The sequence below is a fragment of the Myotis daubentonii genome, chromosome 3 (genome assembly GCF_963259705.1).
Source record: "Myotis daubentonii chromosome 3, mMyoDau2.1, whole genome shotgun sequence".
Classification (NCBI taxonomy): domain Eukaryota; kingdom Metazoa; phylum Chordata; class Mammalia; order Chiroptera; family Vespertilionidae; genus Myotis; species Myotis daubentonii.
The window spans coordinates 208080583-208100112 of record NC_081842.1 but is presented as its reverse complement, the minus strand read 5'-3'; the positions used below and the strand labels follow the sequence as shown (position 1 = coordinate 208100112).

The 19530-nt window shown below is 51.5% G+C and overlaps 1 protein-coding gene across 1 annotated transcript in view; it reads left to right on the top strand.

Annotated features, from left to right (window-relative positions):
- Window positions 1-418: 418 nt before the first annotated feature.
- Window positions 419-19530, top strand: part of VWA5B1 (von Willebrand factor A domain containing 5B1) — a 39689-nt gene continuing 20577 nt past the window's right edge. The window contains exons 1-9 of the mRNA XM_059690955.1: window positions 419-557; window positions 3023-3175; window positions 4468-4738; window positions 7486-7631; window positions 8467-8598; window positions 9216-9340; window positions 13132-13308; window positions 17498-17608; window positions 19324-19526. Coding sequence (XP_059546938.1) covers window positions 419-557; window positions 3023-3175; window positions 4468-4738; window positions 7486-7631; window positions 8467-8598; window positions 9216-9340; window positions 13132-13308; window positions 17498-17608; window positions 19324-19526 — 1457 coding nt within the window. The remainder of the gene's footprint in view (window positions 558-3022; window positions 3176-4467; window positions 4739-7485; window positions 7632-8466; window positions 8599-9215; window positions 9341-13131; window positions 13309-17497; window positions 17609-19323; window positions 19527-19530) is intronic.

Sequence of the window (19530 nt, the reverse complement as noted above, 5' to 3'; positions counted from 1 at the left end):
CAGCTCAGTCAGACCTGGGTCTGACTGCATCCCTCACCTATGGCAGCTCAGAGGCTCTGGGGCTGACAGAGGGTGGGTCAGGCCGGGAGGTCATTGTCTGCAGGGAGAACTCCAGGCCAGAGGGGGCTCTGATGAGCTCCAGCCCCACCTGTGCACCAGCCCACCGAGCAAATCCAGGCGGGTCCCCTGTCTTCAGGCCTCAGTTTCTCCACTGTGAAATGGGAAGAAACGGACCACCACTTCTCTGCTAGTTCAACGTTATCGGGGGTCACCAACGGGAGAGTGCTTGGGGAAAGGGAAGAGAATGAGGGGCCCACTGCCTGTGGGGTCTAACGTGAGAGAACTGGGCTGGTGGGGGGATGAGGGCCACTCTCACTTCCTGTCTCCCGCAGACCCTGAAGGCTGAGTAGCCAGCGGGATGCCCGGTCTGCTGAACCAGATGACAGGGGCAGCCCTGCCCCTCACTGCTTCTGACGTGACCTCCTTCGTCAGTGGTTATGCCCTGGGTCTGACTGCATCCCTCACCTATGGCAACCTGGAAGCCCAGTCTTTCCAGGGTAAGGACCCCTCCTCCATATTGAATCCCGCCCACCAGGGTGGCCGATGGACACTGGGCAAGGCCTGGACCCTCTTGGAGTCTCAGTTTCCTCACCTGTAAAATGGGATACCATTTCTGCCCAGCAGGCCTCAAAGCTGGTAGCAAGTTGGGTCAGGGTTTGAGCCCAGATTTGGCCCAGCCCTGCCAGCTGGCCCAGCGCTATTTAGGTCCCACAAGGCACGCCCCCCTGCGTCAAAGGGCCCGCCTCCACTTCTCCGGGAGCCTCACGGTGGGAGGGGCCTCGAGACTCAGTGGAAGCCAGGAGTTGCCAGCCCCAGGTGTGGCTCTGGTCCCTGCGACTCTGGAGAAGCCACTGTCTTCTCAGAAGCAGGACGCCCCTTTGCCTGTCCGGTGGGGCGTGGGGAGGAGCAGGTGAGGTCTGGAGTGCAGAAGAACAGTGTGGAATAAAACAGCCTGCGAATATGAATCATTGGGTGGGGCAGCCAGGACTGCGGACAGATGTCTGCCTGGAGGAGTCATGTGTAAGTCAAGCTCCTCTCTTTCCCCTGAAGGGAGGGAGCTACCGGGAGGGCGCTGTGTGAGACTTGTCGGGGGTAGGATTCCCTCCCACCCGCAGTTGGTCCCCTCCGAGATCCCCTGGGCAGACAGTGACCCTGTGGAAGGAATCCCAGAGAGGGTGGCTGAAAATGGGACCCACCGGGGACCCAGGAGACTAAATGATGCATAACTCGGGGACAGCCCCTTGGCTTTCTACATGTAAAAAGGCCCAGTCCCCCTTTTATAGATGAGAAAACTGAGGCGCAGGGGGATGGGAAGCAGGCGTTTGTGAAGGGCTCACTGGGGGCCCACCACTGTGCTGCCCCCCATGTTGGTGGCAGATTAAATGAGATACAGCCTTGATCCGCCCTGTGGTTCCCGAACCCATGGAGCCATCCACTTCACTCAGGGGCTGCTTAGAAATGCAGATCTAGGCCCCACCCCAGAACTCCTGGTCAAAATCTGCATTTTAACAAGACACAGCCCCTCGCCCGTGATCTGTGCGCTCTTAAAGGCTGAGAAGCACTAAGGTGTAAAAATGTGGGCACATAGCTTATTTTTTCCATTTTCATGATGACCCTACGAGTGGGGCTCTCTTATCCCCGTTTTACAGATGGGGCTGTGAGGCTTAGAGAAACTGAACTTCTTGTCCAAGGTCACCAGGCGAGGAGAGGCGGCAGGGCCCAGATTCAAACCCTAGTTACTTCCTCCAACGCCCAGCTCCTGGGAGCCACGGACAGCAAATTCACCACGCACATGTGTTTCATTTGGCCCACACAACAGGTCACATCCAATCCAGAATTTTACTCTCTCTCGAAAAGTCAGAGGCCCTGGCCACACTGGCCTCACATGCCTGCAGAGTAAGCGTTGGCTGGGACAGGGGGGCTGCTGTCCCTTTTCCAGTAGCCCCTGTGCTCACAGAGTGCCTGGCCTCAGTGCAGAGCCGTGAGGTCCCAGCCCAAGTCCTCTCTGACATCCGCTAAAGCAGCGGTTCTCAACCTGTGGGTCGCGACCCCTTTGGCAGTCGAACGACCCTTTCACAGGGGTCGCCTAAGACCATCCTGGATATCAGATATTTGCATTAGGATTCATAACAGTAGCAACATTACAGTGATGAAGTAGCAACGAAAATAATTTTATGGTTGGGTCACAACATGAAGAACTGTATTTAACACTAGATTGCCCAAGGAAGTCATTTTGCCTGCTTTTTAATTTCAATTAGAAAAACAATTATGTATATAAGGACACAATGTCTTAGAATTTTGTGACTTTTTGTACAACATATAAATGCGTTTATTAATAATTGTAATTACCTCCCCCTCCTTCATTTCCGGTATATATATATGTGTTATACCTATATTGCCCAAAAGCAGTCATTTTGACTGCTTGGGAAATTTTAAATAATTAAATGACTCTTATTATTGAATTGAGTAAATTTCTTATATGACCAGTTCGGCTCTGTATTGAAATAACAGTTTTCATTTTTTTTCGATTACCGTCACATGATAACATACAAGTACATGATAAATTGTCGATACTTGATAAGTTGCAGTTGCTCAATAAGCTAAACTAGTACTTGTTATTCGAATCTTTATGCAGTGATACTTGTTCTAATAAGTTGTTTATTTTATTTCTTTTGCGCCCTAAATTCATGAAAGAAATGTCGAATAGAAGTGAGTTATTGGAAAAGCTAAGGAACATAAGTGAAGAGTGCTCCGATATTATTCTTTCACAATGCAGTCATTTTGACTGCTTTTGGGCAATATAGGTATATACTAAATTTCAGTCTTTCTAGTGTTAAAGGGCCAGAAGGTTGAGAACCACTGCATGGCAGTGAGTACCAGCCTAGGCTTGGGTTCCTTCCCAGGGATGGGGCGTGCAGGGTGGGGCCGGGGCACCCCGTGATGCTTGGTCCTGCTCCAACAGGCCTCTTCGTGTACCCGCTGGATGAGTACACCACGGTGATCGGCTTTGAGGCGGTCATTGCTGACCGCGTTATAACGGTACAGATCAAGGACAAAGCCAAGATGGAGAGTGGCCACTTCAATGCCGCCCACCTTCGAGCCACAACTGTCACAGGTAAGGAGGCCAGAAGGGCTCTGGCAGGGTCTGGTCAGGCTGAAAGCATAGCGATGGCGTAGGGTAGAGAGAGCATGACAGTAGGAGTCAGGAATCCTGTGTGTCACTGGCCCTCTCTGAACCTCGCCTTACTGTCTGTACACAGAGGCAATCTCTCCCCTTCTCATCTAGGAAGCGTGGTGAGGATCAGAGGGTTTCAACCACAGGTTCTAAAGCTCTCTCTGCAGAACAGAACAGCATGTCATTTAAGCTCAGAGGTTGTGGAATGAGTCACACCAGGGTCTGACTCCCTATTCTGGTCCTTGCAAGTGGTGTGAGCTCAGAAAAAATATTAAAATTGTCCGTAAAATGAAGCTAATAATTATACACACCAAAGCTCAACAGAGAGCATCTATGCAGAGCACACACCGCAGTCCCTGGTACAGACTAAGTCCTCAAATTGCTATTGAGGATGAAGAGGCTCAGAGAGGATCAGTGACTGGTCCAAGGTCACACAGCATGGTATATATATTGTTGTTGTTGACAGTATTATAGTTTTAGATGTCTCCCATTCCTTCCCTCCTTTGCTCCCTTCCACATGTTTGAGACAGGGCTTGACTCCAGACCAAGCATCACATGATGTAAGAGATCCTCACCATTGGATCTATGATTAAAGTGATGTTTGTTCATCTGATCATTAAGACATTCAAGAATATTTTAACGAGCACTTACCATATGTAAGCTGCAAAGTTGCCCTCAGGCTGATACGACCACTCACAGCCTGGAAGCATAGCTAGGATGTGCCTAGCAGTGACCATGAGAGCAGGTGGAAAGTGGCTGTGCCCAAAGAGGTCTGCATAATGTCAGAGGAGGGAAAGAGGGGTACAGATTGGGGCCGCGGGGTATCCATGGAGGGGTTCCTGGAAGGGTTGGATAGAAGGGTAAGACTGGATAAGTAGGGGTGGGGGGATGGGCCTTACAGCTAAAAGGACAGAGCAAAAGCATGGATCCCAAGGTGGGGCATGCTTGAATGTGGTTCCTGTGGGGAGGTAGAGTCTGCGGATGGAGACGTGACCCTCTGTTGGGGTTTTGTGGGTCCAAGTCTCCCAATCCCAGCAGGCCTGGCGTCAGGCCCATGCAGGTTCAGATCCTGGTTCAACGAGTTAGTAATTTGCTGAGGAACTTGGCCGAGTCACCCCTACGCTGAGCCTGGTTCCCATCAGCAAAATGGGCGACTCAGACCTACCGCACAGCAAGCGTAGGGGGCGCTAGCGATGATGTACGTGGCGGCTGACTCCAGGCCTGGTGCTTAGGAAACATCCTGCGAGAGGGGGTTTCCGTGGTCCCGTCCCCCTGCACACTGGGAAGGGTGGCTTTGGATGAGGATTTGGAGCGGATCCTCTTCGTGGTCAACCTGGGGACCATCACCCCGATGGAGAACGTCAAGGTCTTCATCAGCACCTCCTCAGAGCTCCCGACGCTGCCCAGCGGGGCCATGCGGGTCCTGCTGCCTGCTGTCTGCGCCCCGACTGTGCCCCAGTTCTGCACAGAGAGCGGTGACCCCTCCAGCCAACAGGCCCACGGGTAAGGAGCCCCTGGCCGGACAAGGGGACAAGGGTCAGCGTCTCAGGTGGGCAGTGGGGAGCCTGTCAGGGTGTGCAGGGCAGTGGAGATGGAGTTAAAGGTGAGGTTCGGCGCTGGAGGCCACCCCCTGAACAACGGCTCCTGCCCTGCTCAGTTTTAGAGCATTGAGGTCTCCCTGATGCCTTGGAATGCTACTGGCCAGATGTTCTGGAATTTGGACACCTTGGGGTTAGAATTTCCAGGCTTTATTCTTTCATGCACTTACGACACTGAGTTGAGTGTTAGGGATCCAAAATCACCACAGATCCTGCCTTTTTAGAACTTGGTGGGAGAGATCATTATCCAATGAATAACACCCTTAATGTGGAACCACTGGTGCACTTGCATGCATAATTAATTATGTGAAAAGTACAAAGAAAGAGACATTCATTGGGCTAAGAGTGTAAAAGAGGGACCCGCCCTAGCTGCTTTGGCTCAGTGGATAGAGCATCAGTCTGTGGACTGAAGGGTCCCGGGTTCGATTCTGGTCAAGGGCGTGTACCTCGGTTGCAGGCTCCTCTCTAGCCCAGACCCTGGTTAGGGCACATGCAGGAGGCAACCAATTGATGTGTTTCGCTCTGTCTTTTCCTCTCTCTTCCACTCTCTCTAAAAATCAATGGAAAAATATCGCCAGGTGAGGATTAAAATAGATAGATAAGATAGATAGATAGATAGATAGATAGATAGATAGATAGATAGATAGACAGACAGACAGACAGACAGATAGATAGATAGATAGATAGACAAAAGAGGGACCCAACCCAGAGGTCCTGGGCCAGGCCAAGCTTCTCTGAGGAGTAATATTTCAGCTGAGACCTGGGGGGCGCGGGGGATGTAGGCACAGATCAGCATTCCTGCAGGGGAGAACAGCAGAGGCAAAGGCCCTGAGGCAGCAGACTTGGTGTGTGTGAGGAGACGGGCAGGCTAGGATAGCTATAGCCGGTGGGAGAGTGAAGGAGAGAGGTCAGAGGGCTGACGTGGAGTCAGATCATGTAGGACCTTGAAGCCAAGGGTGAGGACACTTTTGCCACAGCAGAGAAGCTGTAGGCACGAGCCAGTCTCAGCCCAGGGGACACCAGGTTGCATGTTACCTTTGTAAGTACTGCCATAGGCGCCAAGCTCGGTGCCTTTGAGAGGCAGGACCTGGCGGAGCTGGGGACAGCCAGGACTTTGGCAGATCAAGGGACAGGAGGCATGTTCCTGCCCATCCCAGCAGGCAGAGTTAGCAGAGGTGCTTGTGGGAGAGGCCTGCATCAGATCCTGATGAGCCTCAAAGCTGCTCAGAGAGAGAAAAATAGATAATACCCAGTGTTGGCGAGGATGAGGCGAGGAAACGTGTTCAGTGCTGGTGAAGGTGGAATCTGGGGCAGCACCGCGGAGAGCAGTCTTGGAACACTCCGTGTGTGCCCTTTGACCCAGGGATCCCAGAGAAATCCTTTCATAAGTTCAAAAAGGGGACACAGATGAGGGTCCTCATGGTGGTGGTGCCCATGGACATGAGGTGGAGGCAGGACAAATAAGTACAATATAAAGTACTTACACAATATAATGACAGGTACCATGTCAGCAGCAATGACTTTGGTTTACAGACTTGGACAGAACTTAGAAACAGTGTTGAATGAAAAAAAAGGGAAGTAATGGCCTGGCTGTCTGGCTCAATGGATTGAACATCGTCCCCTGGACCAAGAGGTCCCGGGTTTGATTCCTGGTCAGGGCACATGCCTGGTTTGCTGGCTTGATCACCAGTAGGGGGTGTGCAGGAGGCAGCTGATGGATGTGTCTCTCTCATTGATGTCTCTATCTCTCCCTCTCCCTTCCTCTCTATCTAAAAATCAATAAAAACATATATTTTTTAATTAAATAATAAGGGAAGTAATGAGTGAGATTCATAATAGAATATAATCTTTTCAGTTTAAAGTGCATTCACAACCAAACGCCACCACGGATATGTGCCCTTAAGGACATTCATCAAAGACAGAATGTGTGCCCATGGGGAGGGCAGGAGAGGGACCAGGATCACAGACAGGGTGGGGGACAACACAGAAAGAGAGGCACAAACTTGAACGCTCAGCAGGGGACAGACACTCATGAAAAACAACTATGTCATTATTATCCCCATTTAATGGATGAGAAAACCAAGGCTTATTCGAGGGCTCCCAGCTCCCAGACACAGAGCAGGGATTTGAGAAGGGCTGTGATATCGTCAAACGGGAGCCAGACAGACTGGATGAGCATGCTCACTCTGCCAAGTCCCGGCTGTGGGAATGTTGGGGCTAGTTGCCTCATCTTGCTGAGCCTCAGTTTCCCCGTGTGGGAGATGGGGGAGATGGGGGCCAAGTGGCTTTTTTCTGAGGGTTCTGGTGAGAACAATGTGTGCTAATGCTGTGGAGCACTGAGCCTGGCCCCTGGCCCAGCCCTCCAGGGTCTCGGGGCCTGTATCTGAAGCCAGGGTCTCCCCGGGATCAGGTTGAATGGGAGAGTAAGGGTCTGGGGTAGGATGGAGCTCCTCAGCCCCGTTTCGGGCTGGGCTGCAGGGGAGCCAGGGCTGCCTGAGATTCACCGTCCGCTCGATGTCCTCTCACAAGGCACCCCCACCCCTTCTGCCTTGGTCCTGGCTGCCCTCCTCCTCCTCCTCCTCCTCCTCCTCCTCCTCCTCATCCTCATCCTCCTCCTCATCCTCCTCCTCCTCCTCTCGGCCCCCTTCCCAGCAAAGACAGGCATTGCTTCGGCGCCCGGGCCCTGGACTCCTGGAACAAGCTGTGCCTGGCAACTCTTCTGGACATGGATGTGTCCAACCCCATGGAATATGAGTTCAACTTCCAGCTGGAGATCCGTGGGCCATGCCTGCTCGCAGGTGAGAGGGAGCTGCCCAGACCCAGGTAGGCGCCAGGAAGACTTGAGGCCCCAGGCTGGGGAGGGCTTCCGGCCCAAAGCTGCCCAGAGCAGAGAGTAAGGGGAGGGTGGGGGATGTGACAGGCCCGGATGGAGGACATCCTGAAGTACATGGAGCTGCACGGATTCCCATTTCCTGCTCCCCAGCCACAGATGAGCCCCTCCCAATGAGCCTTCCAGGCTGTCCACCCCACCGCCATGGCTTCCTGGGGAATGTGCATGGCCCCCGTGGGTCCTGGTCCCCTCCCAACGGTTCAGCCATAGAGCCGCTTCCTGCTTCTCACCTGCACAGCGGAATCACCAGGGATCTTCCAGAATCCTGCCACCCATCTCCCGCCCGAGCTTCTGGGGCCCTTGGTCTGGGCTATGCCTTGGGTATTGGCTATTCAGAAGGTCCCAGGCCATTCTAACCTGCAGCCAGAGTTGGGAGCCATCGTTCTGACAGTTCTCCTCTCTCCAGCCCACTCAAGGCTTTAAAAGGCTGTGGTTTCTTGTCAACAAGTGTGTTGTCAGAGCAGCATGGCATTCCAGCCTGAGTGGTGTTTATGGGGTGCCCACCGATCGAGCGTTGAGCATCTTCTGTCTTATGTGCCTCCATGGGAGGCAATTCCTTTGACTCCCCACCACTGGGTCCCCACTTTGCAGATGGGGAAATTGAGGAGACCTGTCCATGGCTACCCAGCCGGGCAGGCGCCCCTGATGGGCAGGAGTGTCATCTCTGGCTTGCATCTCAGTGCCCCCCACAAAGCCCCTGTCTCAGGGCTCCTGAGCCTAACCCGCCTTTCTGTGCCACTCAGGGGTAGAGAGTCCGACCCATGAGATTCGAGCCGATGCCGCCCCGTCCGCATGCTCGGCCAAGAGCATAATCATCACCTTGGCCAACAGGCACACCTTCGACCGGCCTGTGGAGATACTCATCCACCCCAGCGGTACCGTGCCCCAGGGGGGGCCTCTGGGAAGCCTGTGGGAGGGAGGAGGTGCTGAGCCCGTGGGGCACAGATAGTTGGCCCCTTGCCCAGTTGTCAGCCAGGGAAAGGGTAGGGGTGCGTGGCAGAGGAGAGACCAGCCTCCTAGGAAACTTGGCTCCAGCTGGTGGAATTGAGTATCTCCTGCCCCAGAGGCTCCAGGGTCTCGTGCACCCACTGGGGCACTTTGTCCGCAGGCCAGCTGAGCAGAGGATCTTTGAAACCCAAGCTCAGGAAAGCCCTGGCAGCTCTGACCTCTCGGGGAACAACTCTTTTGTCTCTAAAAATTCATTAGAATGTCAGGACCTGAAAATATCAGAGCAACCAGTCCCTCTCCCATTTTACAGATGGATAAACTGAGGCCCAGAGCGGGGTCATGGGTCAGCCATGGTCACTAGGCACTTCTGCCTCCCAGCTAAGGAGTTTTCTCATGGCCCCGTCCTGCTTTGGGCAGCCAGGGCTTCTGTACCCCTCTTCCTACTGGGAGTCCTCCCCACTCTGAGGATTCCGCCCCTAAGCTGAGGCCCCTGGCATCACCCTCACACTCGGGCACGTGCCAAGACTTGATCTCATCTCTGCAGAGCCCCACATGCCACATGTCCTGATGGAGAAAGGGGACATGACGGTGGGAGAATTTGAGCAGCACCTGAGGGGAAGAGCAGATTTCATTAAAGGGATGAAGAAGGACAGCAGTGCAGAGCGAAAGGTGAGGGTGACTGAAGGAGGGAGCCAGGGGTGGCAGAACTGGGGTGGCACTGGGGACTTGGACTTCACTGCGGAGAACGAGCTGGGGCGGGGACTTGCCTGAGGTCACGCAGCGGCTGGTGGCAGGTCCTTGCCAGTGTTTCCCTTGGGAAAGTGGGGGGGGGGGGCGGGGTGTCGGGGAGGGGGGCAGCAAAGGGCCACGGCACTGCGGGGCAGAGGCAAATGGCTCTCAGATGTAGCAGTCACCCTGGTGCTGTCCTCACACTGTCTGCCAGGTCAGCTTCTAGTGCAGCGGTTCTCACCCTGTGGGTCGCGACCCCTTTGGCGGTCGAACGACCCTTTCACAGGGGTTGCCTAAGACCATCCTGCATATCAGCTATTCACATTACGATTCATAACAGTGGCAACATTACAGTTATGAAGTAGCAACGAAAATAATTTTATGGTTGGGTCACAACATGAGGAACTGTATTTAAAGGGCTAGAAGGTTGAGAACCACTGTTCTGGTGACTAAGCCAGGTACCTAAGGTACCAAGGTACCTGAGCCAGGTAAAATTCTCAATTGGTGCTTCCCCAGGTATTACCCCCTGAGGGGTACCTGACAGCCGGTGCACTCCCAGCTCTTTCTTTACTCCTGGGCCTCTGTTTTCCCACCTGTTGAATGGGTCTCTTGCTGTTCCTTCTTCTGGTTCCTCGGTGGCTGTTACATAGACAGTAAAGACAGGGAAGGGAAAACCTAACAGAGACCCTGCCCCTCTGCCTACCCTCTCCCCCACGAAGCCAAAGGACAAGAGACCCTACGCTGAGGGGCCGAGTGGGGAAGAAATGCTAGGAGGCTCAGCCGATGGCCACAAATTGTACCGGCAGTTGCCCTCCTGTTCATGACCCTGCACACCAAGCCAGGTCCGATGCCAAGATACCTTTAAGAATGATGGCCCACTTCTTTTTATTCTCTTTGCTTGTTGGCTGAAAAAACTGAGGTTTAGCACCCCAAAATAACTATGAGCTGGGGCATGGGAAGACCATTCTCTTGGGATTTGACTTGGATGGCAACAAAGCTAAGTAAGGACTTAGACTCAATCCGAGGGCAGTGACACTAGATTTAGGAGCCCTTCCCGTTCCTGGGGGCCTGGCTGGCAGAGGATGTGGCCGCTGAGGAGTGTATGGAAACACATGTAGACAGCCCTCTGCTCACCCCAACTGTTAGAGGTCCCACTGGAAACACCTGCTTGGTGGGGTAGGGAGGATGACAAAAGGAAGGTGTAGATGGCTCGGTGCCCATCACATCACTGCCACGTTAGCGACCCACTGGAAATACCTCTCCCAGAAGTGCCCCCTCACCCAGATGAGTCAGATGGGAGAAGAGGCTGAGCCTGGTTCTCAGAGTGGGGGTGGCAATGCCAGGTGTGTCCTGAGCTCTGAGAACTACAGCATGTGGACAACGTGGTGGTGGGCGGGGGGGTGGGGGGAGCAATGGGCCTCCCAGGCTGGCGCTGGGTCCCCCACCTACCAAACCTTAAGTCAGTTAGCTCTGGGACCACTGAAGTGAATGAGAATTAGTTTGCCACCTTGGGTTGGTTATGCAAATGCCCTGTATTCTCATGAGCTCCAGGAATGACAGCCATCCGCCTGAAGCTGCCCCAAAGCGATGAGTTTATTATCATTAGACAATGGCAACTTGAGGAGCCATTGGAGAATCCTGAGCCAGGGGCCCCCACTCTCTGAGAGGCTGATGTGGCTGTTACTGCCATCGAGAGAGCCAGGCTGGGCGTGGCTCTGGCAAAGGAGCTCCCTGCGGGACAGAGAGCCTGATCCTTTGCCAAGGAGGGAGGCGGGCAGCCAGAAGGCAAATGTCAATCAGGAAGAGTGGGAGGGACAAGCTGTCAAAACTGTGATTTAGCAAAGAGGGAGCAAATGGCACAGGAAGATAACCATGTAGAAAAGACGGCGATGCGGTGAGAAGCAGAGACAAATAGAGAAAAAAACAAACTTGCACACACAGGTCAGTGGTAGACAGACCCACACAGATTCATTCTCTCATTTATTCAGTCAACAAACACTACCTGTCCAATAGATATCAGGCTCCAGTCTAGGCACTGGGGAGGCCACATTGAAAATGACACATCCTTGTCCTCATGGGGCTTGCCTTCTAGCACAGGGAGATACACAAGAAGTAACCAAATGAGCAGAGTCCGTTTGGAGAGGCTGGGAACCAGGAGAGAGCTAAAACAGGATGATGTAGGAATGAGTGGCAAGCACGGGCTGCTGTTCAGCCAGGTGTCTAGAAAAAGCCTGTCTGAGAGTGAGACCTGGTGGACGATGAAGAACTGGAAACAGAATAATGGTGGCATGTTTGGGAAACAGGCGGCTGTGTGGGTGAAATGTGGGGAGTGGGCAAAGATGAGGTGGACAGGCAGGCCGGGGCCAGGCCCTGGGGGCTTCATACGCCATGGCACAGGGTATGAGGGGAAACCGTTGCTTAGGCAAGAGAATGGCAAGAATGATCTCGCTGCCTGCTCTACACAGAATGGACCACCAGGGAGTCAAAGTGGAGGAAAGGGGCCAGTAAGAGGCGATGGCAAGGGCCCAGGCAAGAGATGGTAGTGTCCTGCACTTGGGTGGTGGCAGTGGAAACAGAAAAGAGCACACATTCGGGGTGTGTTTTAGCTGCAGAACTAGCCATCCTTCGCTGAAGGAGCAAGAGAGGAAGCAACGACAACTCCTCCATCTTTGGTTTGAACACCTGGATGGGTGATGATGTCATCTACTGAGTTGGGGAAGGGATGCGAAGAGACCAAAACTGAAAAACAGACACAAAAGGACCTGTCCCCCCAGAGGCAGTCAGATAAAGAGACAGAGAGAGGCGGGAGATGGAGAGAGAGGAAGACTCAGCACCACGTCAGCCAAGAGAACACACGAAAAGGTCAAGAACTATGGGGCTGTTCTCCCTTTGTTTACCGAGCCCACCTCTGCACCAGGCTCTGTGTTAAGCCCTAGAGAGAAAAAAGAAGCTCAGGCATGACCTACCTTCAAGTAACACACAAGCGAGAGGGGAGGCAGAGATATGAGCACAAAGCTGCCTGTGAGCAAGGCCTGAGCCCACGACCAACCGCAACAGGGATGATGGTACCATTTAGCCAACGACTGCCGGGCAGCGGGCGTCACAAGCATTGCCTTTATTCGCACAACTTGGGGAGGCACGTGCTCTTGTCCTTAGTTCGTAGATGAGGAGACCAAGTAATTGAGTCCACCTGGAAGATTGGGGCAGGCTTTCCAAAAGGTAAAATTTAGAGAAAGAGTAGAAAGTTATCAGTGGGAGAGACTCAGTAAACCAGAGAAACCAAGCTCACAGCCCAGATAAGCCAGAGAGTTGCTCAGACACTGAGTGTGAAAGAGAAAGAAACTGCTACTCAGCGGAAGGCCTGCACGTGTGCCGAGGCCTCCCATCTGGGGCGCCAGCTCAGTTCGTCCTCATAACCACCCTGAGAAGGGAATATTATGTGCCTCGTTTTTAAAATTAAAGAAACAGGCCCAGGGGAGGGACTTGTTCAAGATCACACAGCAAGACGGTGACAGAGCTGGGATTCAAACCCAGGCCTTCTGCCTCCAAAGTCCATGTTGGCTGTTGCAACCAGTGAAACGCTAGCAAATAGAGAGCCAGGTGCAGTCAACCTGGAAGTCTCGCGTGCAGAGCATGAGCGGGATCTTAGCTATACTTGGTGAGTAATGGGAGACCACGTGAGCAGCATGGACCCCTTGAATTCCAAGTGAGAGTTTTTCTTTCTCTTCCAGACAGAAATCATCCGGAAACGCCTCCACAAGGACATTCCCCACCATTCTGTCATCATGCTCAACTTCTGTCCTGACCTCCAGTCGTTCCAGCCGAACCTGAGGAAGACCCATGGCGAGTTCATCTTCCTCATTGACAGGAGCGGCAGCATGAGTGGGACCAACATCCACCGTGTCAAGGTACCTGTTAGAGGACCCCTCCCCGGGGTCTTGTGCTCCAGGGTCAATCAGCTGTGCTCCCCCAAACCAGCCTCATCAGCACTTTTGGTTCCAAGAAGTCCCCTTTCCATACCTGAACCACCTTCCTAAATGGCTCTCCATGTCTAAAAGGAACAACCACAGAGACACCCAAACTCAATGTGCTCCCAAAAGAAAACCCTGAAGTGGCATGAGCAGAGGCAGAACGGTTGTCCACTTAGAAGGGATGCAGTTATCAACATCTTCCCTTGACATTCTACAACCTTCGCTGAGTGCTGCTCAGGCTCACACACCTCAGTAGGTACTGAGTGGAGAGGGGTGCCGCGGGGTGTTGAATCCAGCTAATAATCCTGAGGTTAGTGCTACTGTCTCCGTTTGCCAAAGTGGAAAGCCCACCCTGAGAGTTTCAGTAACCTACCCAAGGTCACACAGCCAGTGTGGTCTAATACTCAACCCATGTCTGTCTGTCTGTCTGTCTGTCCCTACGACCTGACATCAGAAATGCACTGGAGATGGCCCCTGTCATCAAATACTGTGTAGAATCCAGTAGAAAAAAATTTGGTTCTTTTTTTTTTCCCCCTCGAAATGCCTAATATGGGCAAAATTTTGTGGTTGGCCGTCTAAAAAGACAGCAGGGTGTAAACTCAGTTTCTGCCCTCAAACCAGTCATGTATGGAGCATGGTCTCGCTGCTGTGGAGACTTCTGATGCGTGAGGAAGACAGAGTAATCACCTTCCCCCCAGTGTCCCGAAGCATATCCTCTCCCTCAGGAGATTCTTCGCCTCAGTTCCGGCATTATCCACCTCTCCCTTGTATGTCTAGCTGTGCAGGTCGGTCTCATCTGGAGTTATGGGAAACTCATTAAGGAAAGGACCAGATCTTTGCTCATCTATCTCTCCCCATGGGGCCTTGCTCTATATTTAGGCATAGAAAACCCTCAGTCATGGTTCATTGAACTGGGTAAAGGATCACAGTTCAAGAAAACAAGGCATGAGCGAAGGAGAAGGGGGAGGGCTCAGTTGTCACGTGAAATTTCACTCCTTTCCCAGTTTGTGCCTGGAGCAAACTCTTGTTCCCAGGGCAACAGGATAAGCAAGGAGAGGAGAGGTTAGGTGGGATCTGTGAGGCCAGCTAGCTCCTCAGTCATGCTATGACTGGGTTTGGTCTTGAAGCATGAGAGAGCATCCTATATGCAACCCAAATTCCTGTTTGAGGCCTCTTGACACTGGAATGTAGGACTGGTTGTTACCTTCTCCCCGCCCCTGCCCGCCATCAAAAACTGGAATGGGGAGCTGTCCACAGTGCTGGAGTGCTGAAGCACAGTCCAGTGCCCATGTGTATCCCATTCCACAACGGGACCAATTTGTAAGATGTCTCCACAGTTACTCTAAGTATCATGGGATCATGGAGCATCCCTTAGAGAGCACTGAATCCACCTTCCCTGCCTATTTCCAGGTAAGGAAACTGAGTCCCAGAGAGGCTGTTTTTTCCAACATCACAGTGCTAGCGAGGGAGCCTAAGCTTTCCATATCCTGGCTCAGTGCTCATTTTCCTCACCTTTCTGATAGGGAGTTACACCTACTCCCCCTTTAAGAAAAGCTCTCTTTTTTGATTATGTTTTTTCTGCTGCATGACTTAGTAAAAGAGAAATGCCCGGGTTCCAGGATCAAGTCTGCCACTGGCTGGCTATGTGGCTTTGGACAAACTGATTCTCAACTCTGGGCTTCGTTTATACTGTCTGTAAAATGAGAAGGGAGGATTAATACAGGGAGGCAACGATATGTCCTATATCGCTTTGTTCCCTTCTCCCAAGCCCAGGCAGACATCAACAATTGACCGTGACATTCTTTACCGCGCTGAGTCTGGACTCAGTCTCTGTATTGTTCTCATCAAGGTGCTCCAGGCCATTACTACCAGCTGAATGGAGCTGGTTCATGAGTGGAAATCCATTTCCTGAACTAAAGACCTTTCCAACCTTGACATTCCAGAATTCTCTGATGACAGCTTCCTCCAGGGCTCCTCTCACAGTTCCTTCCCTCTAGGAGTCTTGCTTGCTTGCTTTTCCAGCTCAGCTCCCTGACCTCAAGGTTACCTTTCACAACTGGCTTTGCATCAGCACAATCCATTCTGCTACATACACCTGCCCCTTTTAGAAAAAGACACAGAAATTACTCAGGCCACACACCCCTCCCCACCCCCCCCACACCCCCCCACCCCCACCCTCACCCCATCCCTGTTGATAATGAGGTCATTGGAGGGGGGTGTTGCTTGCATCATTAATTGTGGCCGATTATGTTGAAGTTTTAGGAAAAACTGGAAGTAGGGAGGTGGGAGAGAATAGAAATCCAAACAGCCACGCGGAAGGGGAAAGTTCAACCAATTTAATTTCCTGCAGCTGGTGTCACTCTTCAGCTGCCACTCGCTGCCAAAAACATGGCTTTGAAAATTCTAATAGGTGTGAGCAGAGACAATCTGTATGGATCAGCGACGTCTCCTGCTAGCAGGAATATACACTAGAAGCTAATGAAAAAATAAGCAGATCTGGACTTCTTTCGTAGAGACACAAAATAGATTGACACAAGCAACAAAGAGAACATTAACGTTAATGTTTACAGAGGGGGTGGGAGAGGGGCTGCAGGCCCTTATGGTGTGGAAGTTGCTAGGATCCACTTACAGCTGTTTACTTCTAAATTCTGGAGTGGAACAGCTTGTTTCCCTGAAGCCATGCTGAGATCCCTGGGCTGCCATCAATAGACTATATGGGGGTGAGGGAGAGCCCTCCCCCCAACTCCTGGGTTCTGTGCCAAGGCAGAGCCAACATGAATGAAGATTTCAGAGCTGTGTTGTTGTTTTTTAAAGCTTCGCTTTTTAAAGATTTTCTTTTAATGTTTAAATTGATTTCTAGAGAGAGGAAGGGAGAAAGAGGGAGAGACAAAAACATGGATGTGAGAGAGAAACTTTGATCAGCTTCCTCCTGCATGACCCCTGCTGGGGATCAAGCGTCCAACCCGGACATGTGCCCTGGCCAAGAATCGATCCAGCAACCCTTTGGTGCACAGGACGATGTCCAACCAACTGAGCTGAACCGACCAGGGCTCAGGGCTATGTTTTGAAAGCCTCGGTCCTATCTTTAGGTTTTGCAATCCAGTACAATTCCTAAACTCTCGAAGCCTCCGTTTTCTTCTCTGTAAAATAAAGGTATTAATATTAATATGCATCTTGTTGGGTAGATAATAATAACCACTTGCTGACTGTTTACTATGTGACAGGCTGACACTCTTTTAGAGATTAAATGAGGTAATATAAAGAGTGTGCCACAGTGCTTGATCTGTAGTAATTGCTTGATACTTACCATTGCCGCCTCATCAATATCATCCTTTTTCCCTCTTGGCATCTCCTCCCCTTTTCTTCTTTGGCATCGTTTTTTCCAATATACCTTTACCCGGGTCTCCTGATGTTGCACAGTTAAGTAGGTTACGATTCTAATGTTCACAGATTTTGCAGGCAAAGTGACTCGTGTCTGAGTCCTGCCTCCACTATTTACTATCTGAATGCTCACCAGCAAGTTGCTCCCCTCTCTGTACCTCAGTGTTCTCCTACAAAACAGTGATACTATTGTGCCTGCTTCAAGGGTGATTGTGAAGATTATATGAGGTAATGTAGGTAAAGTACATCCTGGGCATTCAACAAATATGACCTAAAGAGACTGTCCCAAAGGGATTCATCCCTAGTCAATGATAATTTGGGTGAATTCTGCTGCAAAAGACCCCGAGTGGGAGCCAGAAGCCTGTCCCATCGCCAGGGTGACCCGGACCAGGCCACATGCCTCCCTTCAACATCAATTTTGTTTTGGTGGAAAGGAGTGGGTGCTCCCTGCTCTCCCTACCTCTCAGGGTCAGCAGGAGGTGAGATGGAACTGGCAACCATAACAGAATGGCTTTGAAAAGTCAGACTTGCTACACAAGTGAGAAATTTCATGAGATGGCTTTGGTCCAGCCTCCGCTCCGCATCAGCAGAATTCTTGATCTGGGGGAAAAGGTGCTGTTGGGTGCAGGCAGGGGGGTGGAAGGCCTGTGTGGGACAGATTCCTGCTGGGATAATGATACCGGTGTGAAGTGGCAGAAGTTATAACTCCTTCCCGAATCCTGAAAATCCCTTTCTTGCCTGCCAGGATGCCATGCTGGTGGCTCTTAAGAGCCTCATGCCAGCTTGCCTCTTCAATGTCATTGGGTTTGGATCCACATTTAAGAGCCTCTTCCCTTCCAGTCAGACCTACAACGAGGTAAGGAAGGAGCAGGCTGGGACCAGGAGGGGCGGGTGGTGAGGAGCAATGGACAGAAAAGGAGAGAGGAGGCCTGCTCCCAGGCTGTCCACACGTATAGGACCAGGATGATACCCAGGAGCCAAGAAGGACAGAGAGGCTAACTCTGCTCAGGCCGTTCTCTGACACCTCAGCCTTCTGACACCCTCCTCTTTAAAATAAAGAACATGTTGGACAAAGTGTGAGTGTGCGCAGACAGGGGTCCAGGGAGGGGTAGAAAGAGGATGCATAGCCTAGGCCCGCCACTCACTGAAGCCTGTCTCATGGGGACAATAGATCCGTGCAAGGTTGAGCCAAAGAAGTGAACAGGAAGGATGGCCGAGTGAATAAGTGGGTAAGTGGGCTGAGAGTGGGACTCACGAGACTCAAACTACAATTTTAAATAACAGGACTGTGGTCCCAGCAGCAGGTTCAGAATTGCAGGCCTAGGAATTGGAGGAAAGGAAGGAAGGGAGGGAGAGAGGGAGGGAGGGAGGGAAGGAGGGAGGGAGGGAGGGAGGGAGGGAAGGAGGGAGGGAGGGAGGGAGGGAGGGAGGGAGGACTTCGGAGTCACTTTTCAATTAAAAGTAGTTTATGGGTGTTTTAAATGCAATAATAATATATTGATTATCCCACAGCCTTTTGAAACTAGATAATCAAAAAGAAAAATATGTAAATCTCACATAATCACGTCAGAAAAACAAAAGGAAAAACAATATTAAGAGCTTAGAGTAAATCCCTCCAGACCTTGTTCTATGCATTACCCACAGTTTCAGGAAAGATAGGATTAGGCCTTTCATGAGCACATTTTTATGACATGAAGTATAAATCTGCAGCATAATTCTAATGGCTGCCTAGTGTTTCACTGCAGATAGACATGACTTATTTAACTAAACCCCTGCAGTTGGGCACTGAAGTTGTTTCCTTTTTTTTTTTTTTTCTTATCACCTTTGTATCAAAGGCTTCACATCCCTCCTTCACGATTCCCTTGGGGTAAATTTCTAGTCTTTCTGGCTCAAAGGTACATTATACATTTTAAGACTTTTGAGCATGGATGTTGGAAGAGCACCTTCCTGAGTCAGGAGCAGAAGGACATCTGATGTCCAGCGAGAATCTGTCCTTGCTGTAGGGACATTCATCCGAGGCCAGTAACCCTGGGCCAGAAAGGACAATGATAAGTTAATATAACACCGCGAATGGTAGCACGGCAGGCACTGGTGGGGGTGTAATTGGGCAGAACCATGTCAAATAAGTGTCCACCTATTATTCTTCCTGTATGTGGGGCCGAGGTGAGATTGGGAACAGGACTCAACTCTGGCGAGGTTAGAGTATTATCCAGGGCAGCGATTGTCAACGGGTGTGCTGCAAGGATTTCTAAGACATGCAACACCTCTCTACTTAGTCGGGGGCACTGACCTCTTTTCCCCTAGATTGTCACACACACAAATGACAGCAGCCAACACATTAGCCAAGTGGTGTGAATGAATCAAAAGTATACCTTTATTTTTGTTAGATCAGCAACAAATATATTTTTTGATGTGCCTCAGAGTTTTAGTAATTAGTTTATGTTAAAAAAAAAAAAAAGTTGAAAATTGCTGATCTAGGGAAACAAAGGGACTCCTCCCCCAAGGGGCTCAGAGTCTCCGCACCCTACGGTGACCCTGGGAATTCTCTCCCTGCCTGTGCCTTTCCTGCAGGAGACCTTGGCCATAGCCTGTGAAAACATTCAGAGAATGCGGGCTGACATGGGCGGCACCAACATCCTCTCCCCACTCAGGTGGGTCATCCGGCAGCCAGTGCACCGAGGCCACCCGCGACTCCTCTTCGTGGTCACAGACGGGGCGGTCAACAACACCGGGAAGGTGCTGGAGCTGGTGCGAAACCACGCCTTCTCCACCAGGTGA